At 43.4% G+C, this 16,890-nt stretch overlaps 1 protein-coding gene across 2 annotated transcripts in view; it reads right to left on the bottom strand.

Annotated features, from left to right (window-relative positions):
* The window catches only part of ITCH (itchy E3 ubiquitin protein ligase), a 102,095-nt gene that overhangs the window by 44,623 nt on the left and 40,582 nt on the right, over nucleotides 1–16,890 (bottom strand). For both annotated transcript variants that reach the window (XM_075012133.1, XM_075012134.1), the window contains 3 exons: nucleotides 5,889–5,931; nucleotides 4,812–4,981; nucleotides 3,643–3,877 (listed from right to left, as the gene is read on the bottom strand). In XM_075012133.1, coding sequence (XP_074868234.1) covers nucleotides 3,643–3,877; nucleotides 4,812–4,981; nucleotides 5,889–5,931 — 448 coding nt within the window. The remainder of the gene's footprint in view (nucleotides 1–3,642; nucleotides 3,878–4,811; nucleotides 4,982–5,888; nucleotides 5,932–16,890) is intronic.

The following is a 16,890-nucleotide window of genomic DNA, read 5'->3' as shown; positions in this document are numbered from 1 at the left end:
AACTGCAGATCTGGTCTGAAAAGGAGCAGTGTTCCACAGTCAGTACCAGGGACTGAAACATCTGGAGGATACTGCCAGTAACCAAGATGACAACTGCTTTGGGGGTGCAAAAATAGCTCAGATACCTGTTTCTTAATCAGTACAGCAGGAGCACTGATGACTTGTTTAGGCACTAAGTAATACGGAATCTGTAGGTACTGGCAGAGTGTTTAGACTCTTTTGTAATATCCTCATTCTTGGAAGCACAAAGGATGGCATTAGCAATGTACATTTAGTACTGTGATCTCTGGAAGACTTCAGAGCCATAGATACAGTACCAAGGGACCCTGGAGCTCAGCGGCAGGCAGACTGGATCCTTAGATTTCCAAAATGAACTTTTCCTGAGGAGACAGGCTCTTTATGAGGGGAAGTAATGCTCCTCCTTTTATGAGTCTTCCCAACTACCTCTGATGGCCTGTCCTGCAAAGGCCTGGGTGAATGCAGTGCAGAGACTGACAAAGTCAGTACTCACTTGGAGGCCAACGCATGGGGAGTTCTCCTGGCCTACATCTGAGGGCAAACAAAGGGATTATTCCATCATTAGGAGCTTGATTCTAACCTCCTCATTTTATTAGCTCTGCTTTTAAAGGGTGAGCAGACACTATACTTCAGGGGAGAAATACCTCCCTTAAAACAGCAAATGTATCAGCAATTTCCAACAGACTCCCAAGATGCAAGGTAGCACTTAAATCATGGAAGTCCTGACATACCCCGAGTAGAATGCCCAGGGTGTAAAATAAGCATGAAACTAGTTTCATACAAAAAATAAAGTGTAAGCATAAATCAAACTAGAAGTAAATAACTACACTAAACTAAAAACTAGAAGATTTTAAAGCTAAACTTCAAGCAGTAGATGTGGGAATGCTAGACAGTCTTAGATTGAGGTGGTTGAAAAGGAATTGAGGGTGGTCTACCTAGACAGCTATATATCTTTGGTGCTGGGCATAAGGATATTCAGAGCACATGCATGGGATGACTGGATACTACTACTAAAATAAAATCTCTGATCAAAGGGCACATGGGGTGCATGCATACCTGAAGAGCAGTACTCATGTGGACAATACTTGAAAAACACAACAATTTGTGGCTAGCTTCAGGTAAAAAAAATTATTCAAGCCATGCATTTGCAGCTGAAAGCTAAAAGAGCTATAATTATTTTGTATAAATTATTTGCAAAGCACTTTTATAACTAGTACCTTGTTCACTGGAGCTATTAAAACTGTGCACAGGAGGCAATGGTACAGCATAATACATAAAAAGGGGCATTTAAAAGGAAATCTTCTCAAACACTTCAATAGCAATCAGATTCCATTCAGGTAGACTAGAGATGGAATTCTACCAACTAAGTATGAAGAGAGCTACCCCCACCCCCACTGTATCTGAGGAATATACTACAAAGATGACAGCAATCAATTAAAAACAATTAGTCTGAATCCAGTTTTTGTACATGTGATGTCTGTGATATGAGATACATAAAATTAAAAGAGCAAGCTAGCATATAAACCTGAATAAAACTTGCAGGCATTATAATTAGGAGCCAAATTATTTTAAAATATTAAATCATCACTGATTCTCGAAATGGATAGTTAGACAGTGTAAATACCTAAAATAATAGGATGATGACAAAGTTCCAGGAAATGGAAAAGAATGACAAACACCACACAGCTCAGGTAATCCACAATAAACTAACAGAATGGTTCAGTGTAGTAGAGAAACTATTCTAGCCTAATGCCTGAGGCTCTCAGACCTATATAATATAGGTCCCTAGATTTTTGCTGCAGTGTAAAACTTCACTGAAGTTTGCTACAACTTGCTATTTAAGAGTGATAGCACAAATAAGGCTTTATAATTCTGTATGACATTAAAGATGTTTCTTTGACCCTATGGGTACAATCTTCTCTGCAGTACAGGTTAGTTATCTTCGACTACAGTGAAGCCTGAAGAGAGGGTGAAGCTGTAGCTAACAGCTCCAGGGAACCCTCTGTGAATTCAGTCCAACCCTTCACATCAGCTTTTTTGGCTTGAAATCTGTCCACTTCTCCCTGATGACTCCCCCATTCTGCTCATGTTGAAGTGTGGCAGTGGGTGGGTTGTTCAGCAGAACAAACCAAAGAGAATACAAAATGGCATGGAGCCAGGAACATCCTTATGTTGAAGAGGAAGCTGTCAGATATGTGAAAGAATGCGAGTGGGAGCATATGACTGTCTGCTGCTTGGTCAGGGGATGGCTAGGGAAATGAGAGAAAGGCTGAAAGAGCTGTCACAAATGTGTCAGGGAGAGGAACAAAGACGAAGGGTCACAAATGTTCTTGGGAGTGTTCCCTGAGTTTGGGACCCTTGGACTTGGCTAAATGCCTGCCAAATGTTTTATTGTACTGGCAACACAGTGAAATTCTATAAAAGCCTCACTGATGAAATGCCAGAAAAGATAATTTCAGAGCTTATGAATTTATTAAATTACACTTCTCAGCCAGTATCTTGGGAGCAGCCTGATGACTAAGAAAAGTACCACATGCAATGAGTCCTAAAAAGAAAGTTTCTCAAAAGTCCCAAGTCTTTCAACCAGTGCTTGTCTGAGCAGTATTCTAACACCAACACACCTGTGAGTTGAAGAAATAAAAGATATGCGTAAGACCTTGTTTAGTGATTGGCCAACTGGATGCAAATATTGTGGCAACAACGGATTTTTTTTTTAAAAATGAAGTTTTAAATTAAATTTTAAAAGTAATAGCACAATCAGAACAGTGGCACATCATGTATTATAGTTTTTGTCACTAACTCTATTTTATTAAGTTCATAAATGTTCATTTTGCCACAAATTTTTGCAGATCATGCATATCTGCATCACAGAAGTACTCAGAGGTGACTGAAGGTTTAGTGCCAGGGTATATAATACAGCATTTGGGACTTCTACCATCTAAAGAGTGAGTCAGCCTGGTACTAGAGAATAATACATTAGCTTGAGGTTTCTGCTGAAGTTATCAGCACTGAAAGAGTCCAGAGTGACATTTCCAATACTGTCACTTGGTTTCAGGTTCACATGCAAGGATGATGAATGGGGCAGTTCACTCCCCTTAGAACTATATTTTCAGGCTCTCTGCAGATTAGGGCAGGCAATACTTCTTAAATTATGCTCATTACATTGGAAAAGTTTTCTTCATTATCCTGAAATTTAGACGTGGACTTCTGAAAAAGAACTAGTGTGGCAAAGGTTTGATTCTCTAATAAACTTTACAACTACAGATTATGTAAGATACAGGTTACACAGAAACTGGGCTATTTGGAGTTAAGGACTTGAGGACAGCCTGGTTACATCAAGCAGTAATTACTTTCCTCAAAACAACAATGTTTGCTCACTAAGACCTATACTACATGATCTGAAGACCAAGGTTGCCAGATGAATAAAGGTTTTACAGATCAATAGTCTGAGGGCATGTTACCAAAAAGAACAAAAGTCCAACAAATGCAATCTCTTGCCTGCATAGTCTACTCCTAACCAGCCACCCCAACCAGATAGTTTTATTGGCAAACTCAGAAGTTATGAATGTTTGCAATATGTGAGATAAAACAGAACTAAAATGTACAATAGCACTGAACTCCTACCCAGGTGGAAGAGGACCTTGACTGACTGTATTGTGTGGCTGAGGTGGAAGATTTACTGTCTGCACTTGTCTGGATACCGGAGGCGTGGTCAAGGAGGGAGGCGTGGGAACTGTTGTTCCAGCTATTGCTCCCTCAGGGCTCTGTTCCGAAGGTGCATTTGGAGTTGTACTTGGTGATGATCCTGCACTGGACCCATCATTTTCTATGGACATAGATGAACCACCATTGACACAGCCTGTGAAATCAGAGAAAACAAATGCAATGACCACTCTTAATGGGTTCTCCCACATTACTGTATGGTTTAAAACCCAATAAATATGTCTTAAATTGTTAATTCACAAAAACAAAGGCTAATAAAAGAGGTCCATCAAAAAGAGTGAATGTATAAAACCACATATTTTTACCTTACAGGAACACAGCCACAGATCTTTTCTACTTTGCAGAAATGCTACATTCCTAGTAATGCTGTCCCTCAGCAGAAAGCTTTTGTATTTCGATGATGGAACATTTCATTATCTTTACCAGGGATGCCTACTTTCAATAAACACTGAAAGCGTGTAAATTAACCCCTTTTTATTTTACTCAATTAAATATATTTTATTACCAATGAACAATACAAATTTCCAAAAAGCAGATTAGATGGCATCTATTTACATATAAACTTCACTTAAGGGGGGGGGCGGGGGCAATGGATGGAAAACTTTAAAGGGAAGCCTCTAAAGCATCAAGTCGGTCAGCAGCATATGGGGTAGGGCGGCACAGAATAAAAAAATTGCGTTTGATTTGGCCAACGTAAGTGGATCTGAAAAGCTGAAATGGATTTCCACTGTATTTCTTACACACTGAAATCATCTTTGGGGGGCTTTCTGCAGTGATGCTGGTGTTTGCAATATGACCATTTTTCTTTTAAGGACACTCAAATGAGAGATGTCTAACGATAAAAACAACAAAATTAAGAAAGAATGTACCAAGAGACGATGAAAGATCATTTCTCTGAGGCAGAGCATTTCTGCAGGATTAACAACTTGCCTTTTTTTTTTTATTTGGGGTGGGGTGGGGTATGTTTGGCATATGCCTAAAGAAATGATATTTGGAATAGTCAAGTCTGTTCAAATGGAACGTTACTTGTAAACAGCTTTTAAATGGGTGTTTGGCACTGGAATACATACCAGCTGCAGAAGAGGGTCTACGAGGAGTGGGTGGAGGTGGTCGGGAGGGTCGGGGAGGCCTAGCTGGTTTAAAGCCTCCATTTGTGAGTAACGGAGAATCACTGCCATTAACAGTCCTGTTTTCACTGGATCCTGCATCCTCATAGCTTTCAAGGCCATTTGCACTAGTCCTTCATGTGGAAAGTCATAAACAAGAATTCTCAGGAATTTGTAAAACATATCAGAACTAAAAAGTTGAACTACTGTGGCTTTAAATACAGAAAATTCTTAAAATCATTACAGGTTATATATGTAGTATATAAAACAAACACTTTTGTGCAATGTTTACATATGTGCTATAGCAATAAATCTCTTCACAGTCCAGATATAAATCTACAGGTTGCATCTCCTAAAACTGGCACTTGCTGATCCAGCAATAGCCCTGGTTCAGAGAGCTGGAGCAGGTGTCCCAGCAGCTCTGCAGGGTGGAGGCCAGAGTACCGGCATTCCCCCGCTGCCACATAGGGCTGGTGCGCTGGTGTCCGATATCCCCAGCACCCATATGGGACTAGCGCAGCTGCAGCAAGCTATGGCTGTAGGGCTGGAGAGCCAGAAGTGGGAAGCCACAGCTGGAGGGCCAGCAGTGGTGTGGAGGGTCAGTAGGAATTAACCTCTTGTGTTCCAGCGAAGTCCCTTATTTGGGACCACTCAGGTCCCAAACCAGGGAGGTACAATGCGTATTCAGAATTTAGGTTGGTTCCAGTATATCTAACAGAAAGAATTTGAAGATGAGTTTAAACAACTATTATAATAAAGGCATTTTGCACAGCTGGGGTTGGGAGGAATGGGGACTGTGTCTGCAAACCCTAGCTCAAATAATCTCAAATTCAGACTAATGAATTTACCCTGCACTCTCCTAAGGTACTTCCAACCTCAAAGGAGTCTGATTGAACATACCGATTTTAGAGTACTTTAAAAGTCTGACATTTAAATCGAAGTCATAATGCAACCTTAAATATAATGGCAACACTGCACTGCTCTGCTATAATAATTTAGAAGTAGCACATAAACGACTCTGGCAAGAAAAGAACTCCTAACCTTGTCTCATTTCTTGTTCTGGAACCATCATTCTGCGTGGGACCTTAAATGGAGAAAAAGAAAGGCAATGAACTCATTTAGTGTAAACTTCAAGGTAGAAAACAGACTTCTATGCTCAGATTAATTTCTAATGGTGAGGTTAAATGAGGAGCACCTGCCTATTTGTGAAAGCTTCTTTCGGTACCAGTCACATTAAGCTATTGCTACTGAGAAGCACAACAGCAATAAAAAACATTCCTTCCCTCAAGGAAGGTGTAATAACTAGAATCATAAAATGCTAGTGCTGGAAGGGACCTCAGGAGGTCACCAAGTCCAGCCCCCTGCCTAAAGCAGGATCAACCCTAACTATATCATCCCAGCCAGGACTTTGTCAAGCCAAAACTTAAAAATCCTCTAGGGACAGATTCCGTCACCTTTCTAGGTAACTATTATCTATTGTGTAATATTGCCAACAGCACAAGCTCATCAAGATTTGAGAAAATCATTTTTGTTTCCTATCCCCCTTACAGATTTCCACTGCTGAACTCCACCTTGTAGACAGAGCTGTTTTTAATATCCTTCTTTCCCGGCTCTCCAGGTGGTCGGATAAGACGGCAGAAAGAAAGCTGCACTTCTGGAATTTTTCCTTTGTCTGCTTCAAGGATTCCTCCCTTACAACAACAGGTGAGTGGTTGTTTCTGCTGCTTTTCTGGGCCATCTCTCTGGTGCTTTCTTAACCTGGGACCTTTCCCTGACATGCTGTAGGTTTTTCAGGGTATGTCTATACTCATGGTTGGGGTAGGGGGTGTCAACGCGCCACCATCGATCTTCCAGGATTGATTTTACCATGTGTGTGAAGACATAGCAAAAATCGATCTCTCTGGGCTCAGGTGTCAACCCTGGTACTCCACATTATTACATGGAGTAAGGGATGTTGGCATGGGCCTGCAGAGCCCCAGTCTACACCAGGGAAGAAAGTTGATCCTGATACCTCAACACTAGCTACGCTAATGGCTATGAGATGGAAGGACAGAATTCCACATTAGCTTATGTTTGGATTCCACAGAGAATCATGAAGTTGTTCAGATACCACTATGATGGGGAAAATACAAATAAACCTTGGTAGAAATAACCACATATTTACAATAATATACTAATTTAATCAGCTCAAGCAAAAAAGCAACTGCAATTCCAAGAATTAAAGAAGCATGACATATCTAGAATACCACAAGTATTTCCCACAAATACATATATTTAAATGCATAACAAGAATGAATTGGTCACATCACCAAAAAAAACCCCAAAACCGTCCGCAGTAATGATTTCATCTTGTTAGTTGCCACTGATATCTGTATTTAAAACAAGAGATTGCTTCTCTACCATACTGCTCTTCCTATTTGATCCAATTTCCTATTTGTAGAGAAATTGTAAAGTTTGAGTGTGTAACTGTTTAAATCACCTGAAGATCTGTGGATTGGGTGATCAGTTGAGGAAGCTTGTTTTTCTTGCAGAATCCGGAAGGGGAGGGAAAAAAAACTTTTATTCAAGGAAATATCAAAAATAACCATGTACCATGATGCCTATGGGGACTGGGTGGGAAGGCAAAGCTGGGACCGGACTTCCACTGCTTGAGATTAAAGATCTGGGTCTGGTTAGCTCAAAGCTTTTAGTACACCAAAAGCCTATACAAATGGCTAAGCTACTAGAGAGGTACAGAGCACCCCAGTTTGTAAAACCAGGGGTAAAACAGTACAAAAGTAATGAGAAAACAGATACTATGTAATTTCACTTTCAAAACTTTTTTTCAGTTAGAGGGTTTTAAAGAATCTCATTAAATAAACAAAATAAAGCAAGTTGGATGTCTGGCACAGGTGTGCACTGAGGGCCACATTGCAGTCCAAGACAGAACATTGGCGAGGAAAGCCACCAAGGAGGCTTGTGCGCCAACTGAGTGGGCCCCGACAAGTGGAGGCAGTTGAGGACCCACCAGCTGATAGCATATCCAAATGCATGACACCCTGGGCTTATCCTTTTCAGGCCCCAGAGATCTGCCCCTGCCCTTTCCCAGGCTTGTGGAAAGCTTGAGATTGATGCCAGGGGGCTGATGGTGCTGGTAAGGCACAGCACACAGACACATTGGAGCTGGCTGCAAAGTCTGAGTGTTCATAAACTGGAGCTAAAGCAGATTCCATTAAGAGAGCCTTGAGATGAGTGCCTCTCCTTCTAGGAATGAGGCTTGAAAGACTTGCAAATGTAGCACTTACCACTTGTGTGTGCTTCTCCTAAGCACCACAGTCACAATGGAGGATGCTCATTGGCACGGGCTGCTTGCAACTACAAAGTGACTTGATGCCCAGGGAAGAGGGCACGTCCTGACCTGAAGCTAAGTCCCCATGAGACCTATGCCATCTAACAACAGAAACTATTTTGTCTTTAAAGTGCTACTTGACTGCTTTTTTGTTTTGATAGTATACAGACTAACATGGCTATTTGTGTCACAACTTACAGGGAAAACAGACTCTAACTGGGAAACATGCAACAACTAAAAATGAGAGGAGCAGGTTCCAAGAACCATCCCTGGCAGTAAACAGGAACTCTTGGTGGAGAGTGGACTGCAGGAGCCCTATATAATGTTGGGGAAAAACTGCTTTAAGGGTTAGAGAAAATGTTCACAGAAACTAGGCCTCACTGTGTAACTGAAGCTAGAGGGTCATCTGCGTTTTTCTTCCAAACCCCTACCTTGTTACCTAGAGACGGTTTATCTCCTATGCTCCTCTCTCTGGGTTATCTTGCACTCTTGGATTGTAAACTGACCTCAAGCATATCTAGTGCTTACAGAGACATCTCAGGGTACTCCTACTGAGACTTTCATATGTTAAAGAAAAACAGTTAAGGACCAAGCTGTTTTGATGTTAAACAAACTGTATAAAAAGCCCTTGAAACTATTTCTCAGGGCTCCCACTTCTTTGTAGCTAGCAGCCTGCATGCATACACAATAAAGTTTCCTTTTGGATCTAACTCTTGCCTCACTGCTTTGATCTCCAGCCTTGGGGGACCCTGAACCCCAGGGGAGCAGGCTTCCCCAACAGACTGGCATCAGGAACAGGATGGCTTGGAACTCCAGCTGGAGACGCTGACGACGGGGAATGAGACCAGGCCACAGCATGCATCTGAAGGGTAAGGGATCCATTTAAAATCCCCTGGTCTGCCTCCCTGTTCTTGTCGCCTGCTGAACCAGCTGGCGGTAAGAGTCATCTTTTGTTTCTAAATTTTCTCCGGGAGGCTTGAGAGAGATTTAAAATGTTGGGTATAGCCGAATAAGGGTTGGGTTGCTGCTGACCGATTGGTGGCGAGTCCAAGTGCATGATTTATGAGTGAGTGAAGTCTGGAACGGGACCGCAGCTGCACCGGCGCTGTCAGTGCCCTTGTGGCCATACACCCAAACCAGTGTAAGTGAAAGCTGACAGTTTGGCCAGACTCCCACACTATCCTTGGATAGGGTAGTGTTGCTGGACGCCTGTGCTGCCCTTGGATAGGGTAGCACCACTAGGCTCCTGTGCTTTCCTTGGATAGGCTAGTGCAAACATGGGTGGGAATGATCCCTTCAGTATGTCTCTAATTGAGGGGAAAGGCGCCTCACAACCTGAGACTCCCTTGTGTCAGATGAGAACTTATAGTCAGCTAGGAAAATTGACAGCAGGTTTAAAATTTAGGAGACTTAAGAAATTGATGAACATTTGGAATGGCTATACTTATGAGAATCCTCAGAAACAGTGGCCACTAGAGGGAAGTTTTGATTTGGAAAAGTTTGTCTACCTTAGATGTTTCCCCAAGAAAACACAACCTAACCAGATGGAATATTGGTACCTCTGGGATGATGTGGCAGAAAAAAAGAACCAAAGCATAATGGCTAGCCAAAAAGACACCATTGAAAAGCTGCAGCAACTACTGGCTATTCTAAAGAAACAACCCGATTCCCCAGAATTGCTGCTTGCACCCCCACTTTACCCAGCAACGGCACAATTATATCCTCAGTTGCCTGAGAACAGGGCTACTCCAACCCCGATCCCTGACCCGCCAGAGGACCTTCTGGACCAATGGATGGGCTGGCTACCGCCACCCCCTCAACTACCCCCTCAGCCACCTCCATAACCTCAGGCTTCTTCCCAAACAATCCAGGCACCACCTACCCAATCAGAACAGGCCCCACTTCTACACCAGACAAAAGCACCCTTTACCATACCTGAATTGGATCATCCCGATATGATTTTTGTATGCACTGAGCCCCTTAAGGAGCATACTCTTCAGGAGTTGATTGATAGCTTTAGCCCTGATTTGCTAAGCACTGGTTGGAAGCCAGCCCAGATTAACGCTGACAAAAATATTGTTACAATTATGAAGGGTTGCTACCCATATGAAATTTTCTTTGAGGGACGCTCTCTCCCGACTCTGTTTAAGAACTCACAAGGGTTGTCACCAGCCATCAATATATCTGATCAGGGAGACTCATCACAAGTCACAGAGGCTCCCCTTAGAATGTTTCTAGGGACTTCGGGACAGGCTCCACAGCAGATCCACATACCATGGACTGCTGCTGACATTTTAAACTTTAAGAGCATCTTGCCTCCTTTCCAAGAGGACCCCAAGGATTCCAGGGAGCACTACAAAGGCTTATTAACATTTATAACCCCACCCATCGGGACAGACTGGCTCTTAAGAGGTAATCTGCCTCCATATGGTTATGCTGCTTTAATTTGGCAAGCTCGATTAGCAGCACCACATCACGAGGGTGCTCAATGGCCAGATGATTCTCTCCCCAGGCCCCCCACCCCCACTGATGCTAATGACCAAACTGATTTGAACAATGATTTGAGGGGGCACCTTCATGCAATCACTGAGCTCGTCCCAGTGTGGCACGACTGGTCAAAAATACAAGCTGTTAAGCAAAAGCCAGATGAGCCTCCTGTCTCATACACTGAACACCTCCTGTCTGCCTTTCGAAAATTTTCCCAAATTGACCAGAAGTAGAAGGTAATCGTCACATTATCGTGGACAATCTCCTCCCTGAAATCAGGGACAGGATTAAAAACAATGTTGTAGGCTGTAGAGAACACAATCCTACAAATTCAGGGGGCAGCCGCGCAGTCTTGGGAAAACCTGCAAGCTGACAAAGCTAAGAAAAGGGAACTAAAAACAACTCTCACAGCCCTGCAAATAGCAGATCTGCAGAAAAAGCAAAACCCTAAACAGCGCCCAATTAGTGCACCACCGCCACCTAGAGGCCGAAACTGTGTTCCATCTTCTGGCCGACCTAACCTTCCACAACAGCAGCAGCACTCACAATCTCAGCCTGGAGGACCCCTAAGAACTGGGCAGTGGCATTACTGCGGCAAAACTGGCCACTGGAAAAATGAATGCCGCAAGCACCAGCAGGACATAGCACAACACAACCTGATTTTGTAAAAGGCCCTGAGCCAGCTCAATCCTGTTGCTGCTTCCTGGCCTGATCCTCTGAGCGGCCAAAATCTGTTCCCACAGATTAACCCATGTGTTAGCCACGCCAGAAATAACCAAAACTATGCCTGTACTTATTGACAATGCCGTGAGGTCCTCACATTGCCCCTGCAAACTTCCCTGCAAATCCCTGAACCTTTTATCTCGATAACTGTGAATGGACAGCCCCACAAATCTTTAGCTGACACTGGAGCTACCCTTTCTACTTTAAGACAGTCTGAAGCCTCCCTCCAGAAATCTTCCTCTGTGATTAATGCTGTGGGAATAGGAGGCCAGTGTATTCCCCATCCAGTCTCAGAAACCACTTCCGTGACTACTGGGCCCTTGTCATCTGAACTTTCTTTTCTGTTATCTCCATGTTCTCCTGTAAACCTTATGGGAGGTGACTTGTTGTGTAAATGAGGCGCAAATCTCTACTGAAGAGAGGAAGGGATATTTGTTGATCTCCCTCCCTATCAGACTCCAAATTTGATGGCATTACTACTCTCAGTGGAAGCTAACGAGGCCTCAGGACATACACCCCTCTTGGACCTTTCAGACATCCCAGAGACATTGTGGGCAGCCCACACAAATGAAGATGGATTGCTAGCTTCTGCAACGCCAGTGCAAACAACATACAAACACAACAAGCTGTTCCCAAGGGTACCCCAATATCCATTGCCCAGGGAGGCGGAAGAGGGCATTAAACCTGTAATCTCTTCCCTCCTTGAACAAGGGATACCTGTTTATACAACCTCTCCATGTAATACACCTATACTATCTGTGAAAAATGCAAATTTCTGGGTGCTGCTGGGTATTGCAGACAATGGACTCCCAATTTTTGGACTCACCAGACCCCTTACTATGCTACTCAGACTCAGCACCTGATCCAGTGAACTGGTCTCCAGAATGTGAATCTGCTTTCCTTTCTCTTAAAACCCTTCTCTCCCAACCCCCAGCTCTTGGTTTACCCAACTATAGTAAACCCTTTACCCTATTTTGTCATGAGCAGGATGGAATCGCAGCAGGAGTCCTCTCTCAACCCTTTGGGCCTACATTCCGCCCAGTAGCCTATTTTTCAGCAACCCTGGACTCAGTAGCCCTTGGGTTTCCACCTTGCCTGAGGGCAGTTGCAGCTGCTGCTGAATTACTTGAAAAAGCCCAACCTATCACACTGGGCCACAGTGTTACCTCACAGGTCCCACATGCTGTCTCTGCTCTCTTACAACAACACTGCACCCATCATCTGCCTGTTCAGAGACAAACCCAGTATGAGAATGCTATCCTTTCTTCCCTGAATGTTGTAATTCAAAGATGTAAGATACTTAACCCAGTTACTCATTCTCCTTTACCACCTGATGGTGAACCTCATAGCCCTGACTGTGAAGAATTGCTTGAACACTGTGTTAAGCCTCGCCAAGATTTGTCTGATCAACCCCTACAAAATACAGATATTGTATTGTATACTGATGGTTCATGTAAAGAAATTCATTCGGTGAACTAAAGGCTGGATATGCAGTGGTTACAGATAATGATGTTTTACAAGCCTTTTCTCTTCCAGGTATCTGATCAGCTCAAGCAGTTGAGCTTACTGCTTAAACTTGCGCTTGCCTCCTAGCTTCCAGATAGTCTGCTGCTATTTACACAGATTCAAAATATGCCTTCTCTGTCTGTCATGCTACAGGACAAATTTGGAAACAATGAGGTTTCCTTACCTCTTCTGGCTCTGCTATCTCCCATGGTCCCCTTATCTCCCAACTTCTCGATGCCATTCAGCTCTCCACATCCCTCTCTATTACCCATTGCCCGGCTCACACAGGCACCACCGATCCAGTTTCTTTGGGTAATGAATGTGCTGATGTTGCAGCCAGATGTGCAGCAGCACATGGACCTGTGGTTCCCTTTCAGATTCTGGTCTCTCTTTCTCTCCCTGTTTCTTTGCAGGACCTGATGGAACTCCAGAAGATCGCCCCGAGATCTCTTTTGCGACAACTTGGGCAGGTGTCTCATCAGATGAAACTACAGCTCCAAGTGCCACCCCGTGGTCAGAAGGACCATTTCAGTTTTTGCAAGTAGACTTTATTGAACTCCCAAAATGTGAAAGAAGCCCTCCCAGTACCTACTGACATACCGTGCCACAACATCCAACCAAGCGACTATGTGTCTCTGAAGGAACATCGCAGGAAGAACTGCCTGGCAGCCCAGTGGGAAGGACCATTCCAAGTTCTGCTTGTCACTCACACAGCAGTAAAGGTAAAGGAGTGCCCCTTGTGGATCCACGCGAGTCACGTACACCAAAAAGTAGATCCGACAAAGCTGACTGACCCCGTCACCCAGGACACCTACCCGGAAGAATCACCTGAGGACGAGGTTCAGCTGACTGAGGAGGCAGAATCCCAAGACAGGCTGCTACCAGAGAGAACCCCACCGGGCGCTCTCAGATACAACCTGAGGAATGAACTGTGCCAAAAAGAATCTACAGGTGAGCCTAGCGCCCTGTAACTTTCATAAAAAGGACCTCTCTTCCATACTGAGTGAACAAAAGACTACGGAATCTCAAAGAGTGCCTGCAGAGGCAAGCCAAACAATATTAAATAACTGAGTTTAATTAAGGAGACTGCTGTGCCATCTGCTTACTGATCTTTCCACTATCACTATCCTTTCTATTTTAGAGATTGAAGGTACTATAAAAGGATGGGGATTGTTGCCTTTCTCCTAGTAGTGAGACTAGCCTTAGCATATAACTTTCTCCACCCTTATCAGGAGGCCCTACAGAAAACTGTGTCCCTCACCAATGCAAATAACTGTTGGATATGTGAACAACTTATTGGAGGCTCCGAAGGCCTCCTGCCACTACAGTTTGTCCCAACTCCTGCCTCCCTTTGGACACAAACCCTAAAATTCAGAATTACTGGTAATCAGTATTTTAAAGAAGAGTGGGAATGGGTAAATACCCAAAATAAAACTATACAGCAAGGAGTACACAGGCAGATCTGGCATAAAAATTTGATTGCTTCATGAATACCCCTAACTCAAGCACTACATCCACCCGGGACTGTGTATCTGCTGTGTTTTGAAAATGAAAATAGCACTGGTAAAGATCTGGGGTGGGTCCCAGAAAACATCTGTGGTCATAGAATATGGTTTGACTCAGATGATGGACAGTAGGTCACCGATCCAGCTGATGAAGGAGATTTCTCTCTAGGACGCAAAAGGCCCATTACCTTCCAAATTACTCCTAAGTATACTTATTCTCTGAGCGGCATTACTATCAACCCCATAAATTTTACCTCCCTCTTATGGGGAAATGAGACCCAAGACTGGCATAACCATTCCCTTTTTTCTGATCATGGACAATGGGATCGTATTTAACAACTCATGGAAAGCATCTGATTGCTCAAATAAGTCCCTAAACCTCAGTACAGCCCTGGAAGAAATCCATCATGTCACTTTTTGTGCATATAACTTAATACAGGGCCATAATGTCTCTGGATGGCCCCAGTTCCATAGGCGATGTGATCCTTTCTTCTTAAAACAGGGCAAAAAGATTAAAGGCACGTGGTATAAGGATAACCTTTTAACTTTGATCCTCAGCAAGCCTGGTATGCTTTTCATATGTGGGAACCTTGCTTATAAGGCATGGCCTGCTGGGTGGAAGGGCAGGTGCAGCACAGGCTATGTGACTCCACGGGCAGGATTAGTTAAGCATGTCCAGGCAGATACCCCATTACAAATTTGGGCAGTTTCGTGTACAGAGCAAAGCGTGACGCATCTAATGATATCAACCCATTAGTAGAACGTCCACCTGTTTTTCATTCCATTGTGTGTGCTATATTACCAGGCCTGGGTGTTAACGAATTAGAACGAGCAGTTTGCAACATCTCTAGGGTATTAGAACAGAGCTTTAATGCCACCGCCAAAGTTATCCTGTCCCTAGAAAAGGAAATAGATTCTGTAGCAAGACTCGCCATTCAAAATCGACAAGCACTGGGACTTGCTCTTAGCTCAGCAAGAAGGAGTTTGTGCTATTGTTAACACTTCCTGCTGTTTCTCTGTTAATAAGTCAGGTATTGTAGAACAAGATCTCTAAAAAATAAAATTGGCAATCAAAATATTTAAAAGAACCAGTGAAGTCCAAACATGAGACCCATGGAATTGGCTCCCAAATATTGGAGGATTGTTTGAAGGAATTTTGAAAACCTTACTGAAATACCTAGTAATCATTATCATTATATTTGTTATAATATACGTGCTCATTAACTGCTGCCTTACTTGCACTAAGTGTACGATGAAACAATGCAATAAGAAAACCCAAAGATTCGTTCAGAACAGAACCAAAGTAGTATTAACGATGGTAGAATTAGAGGAAAACGATGGGTTAAGCATCTTAGCAGAAGAAGAATACCTAAGAATGTCCAAATTAGAATTAGAGTGATACTCCAGAGGAGTATCAAAGGGGGGGATTGTTAGAGAAAAACTGCTTTAAGGGTTAAAGAAAATGTTCACAGAAACTAGGCCTCACTGTGTAACTGAAGCTAGAGAGTCATCTGCATTTTTTTTTCCAAACCCCTACCTTGTTACCGAGAAACAGTTTATCTCCTATGCTCCTCTCTCTGGGTTATCTTGCACTCTTGGATTGTAAACTGACCTCAAGCATATCTAGTGCTTACAGAGACACCTCAGGGTACTCCTACTAAGACTTTCACATGTTAAAGAAAAACAGTTAAGGACCAAGCTGTTTTGATGTTAAAAAAACTGCATAAAAAGCCTTTGAAAATATTTCTCAGGGCTCTCACTTCTTTGCAGCTAGCAGCCTGTATGCATGCATAATAACGTTTCCTGTTAGATCTAACTCTTGCCTCACTGCTTTGACCTCCAGCCTTGGGCCTTTGGGGACCCCGAACCTCAGGGGAGCAGGTTTCTCCAACAACAACAAGGCATGTGTGCACCACCTGAGTCAGCTCCCCTACAGGTACCGCTAAAACTAAAAATCACACCCACACACACCCCTACTTTGAATGGACAGGAATAATCACTCAAAGAACAACCAGTCAGTCACCTGCTTCCTGTGTTCCTCCCACATTAAAGCTATCACAGATTAGAAGGAAAAAAATGTTCATCCCAGAGGGTGAAATATTTAACAAGCTCATACAATCCACCAACCCTTGTAGGGCTCAATTAAATGCATGGAGGTGAACATGTTAGGAGGTCATCCACACCAAACAGGAGGACAGGAAAGCATTAAGGAACATGAGCTTAAGATGCAAGATGAGATGTTGAGGCTCATGAGGGATCAAACAGACCTGATGAGAAGCCTGGCATGAAGGCAGAAAAACAGCTGAAGCACAGATACCCTCACATCCATTCATAAACCACCTGCCCTACTCCCCAAGTTCCATACCTTTCTCTCTCAGATGTCCTCAAATGGGGTTGGGGTATGCAGGGGAGATCCAGAAACCCTTTCACTCTGCTCCCAGGTATGGGTCATGGAGCAGAAGACCGTCATTCCCAGAGCTTTGATGCAACACAC

This window comes from Carettochelys insculpta, chromosome 17 (genome assembly GCF_033958435.1).
Source record: "Carettochelys insculpta isolate YL-2023 chromosome 17, ASM3395843v1, whole genome shotgun sequence".
Classification (NCBI taxonomy): domain Eukaryota; kingdom Metazoa; phylum Chordata; order Testudines; family Carettochelyidae; genus Carettochelys; species Carettochelys insculpta.
This window is presented reverse-complemented; position numbering and strand designations above follow the sequence as displayed.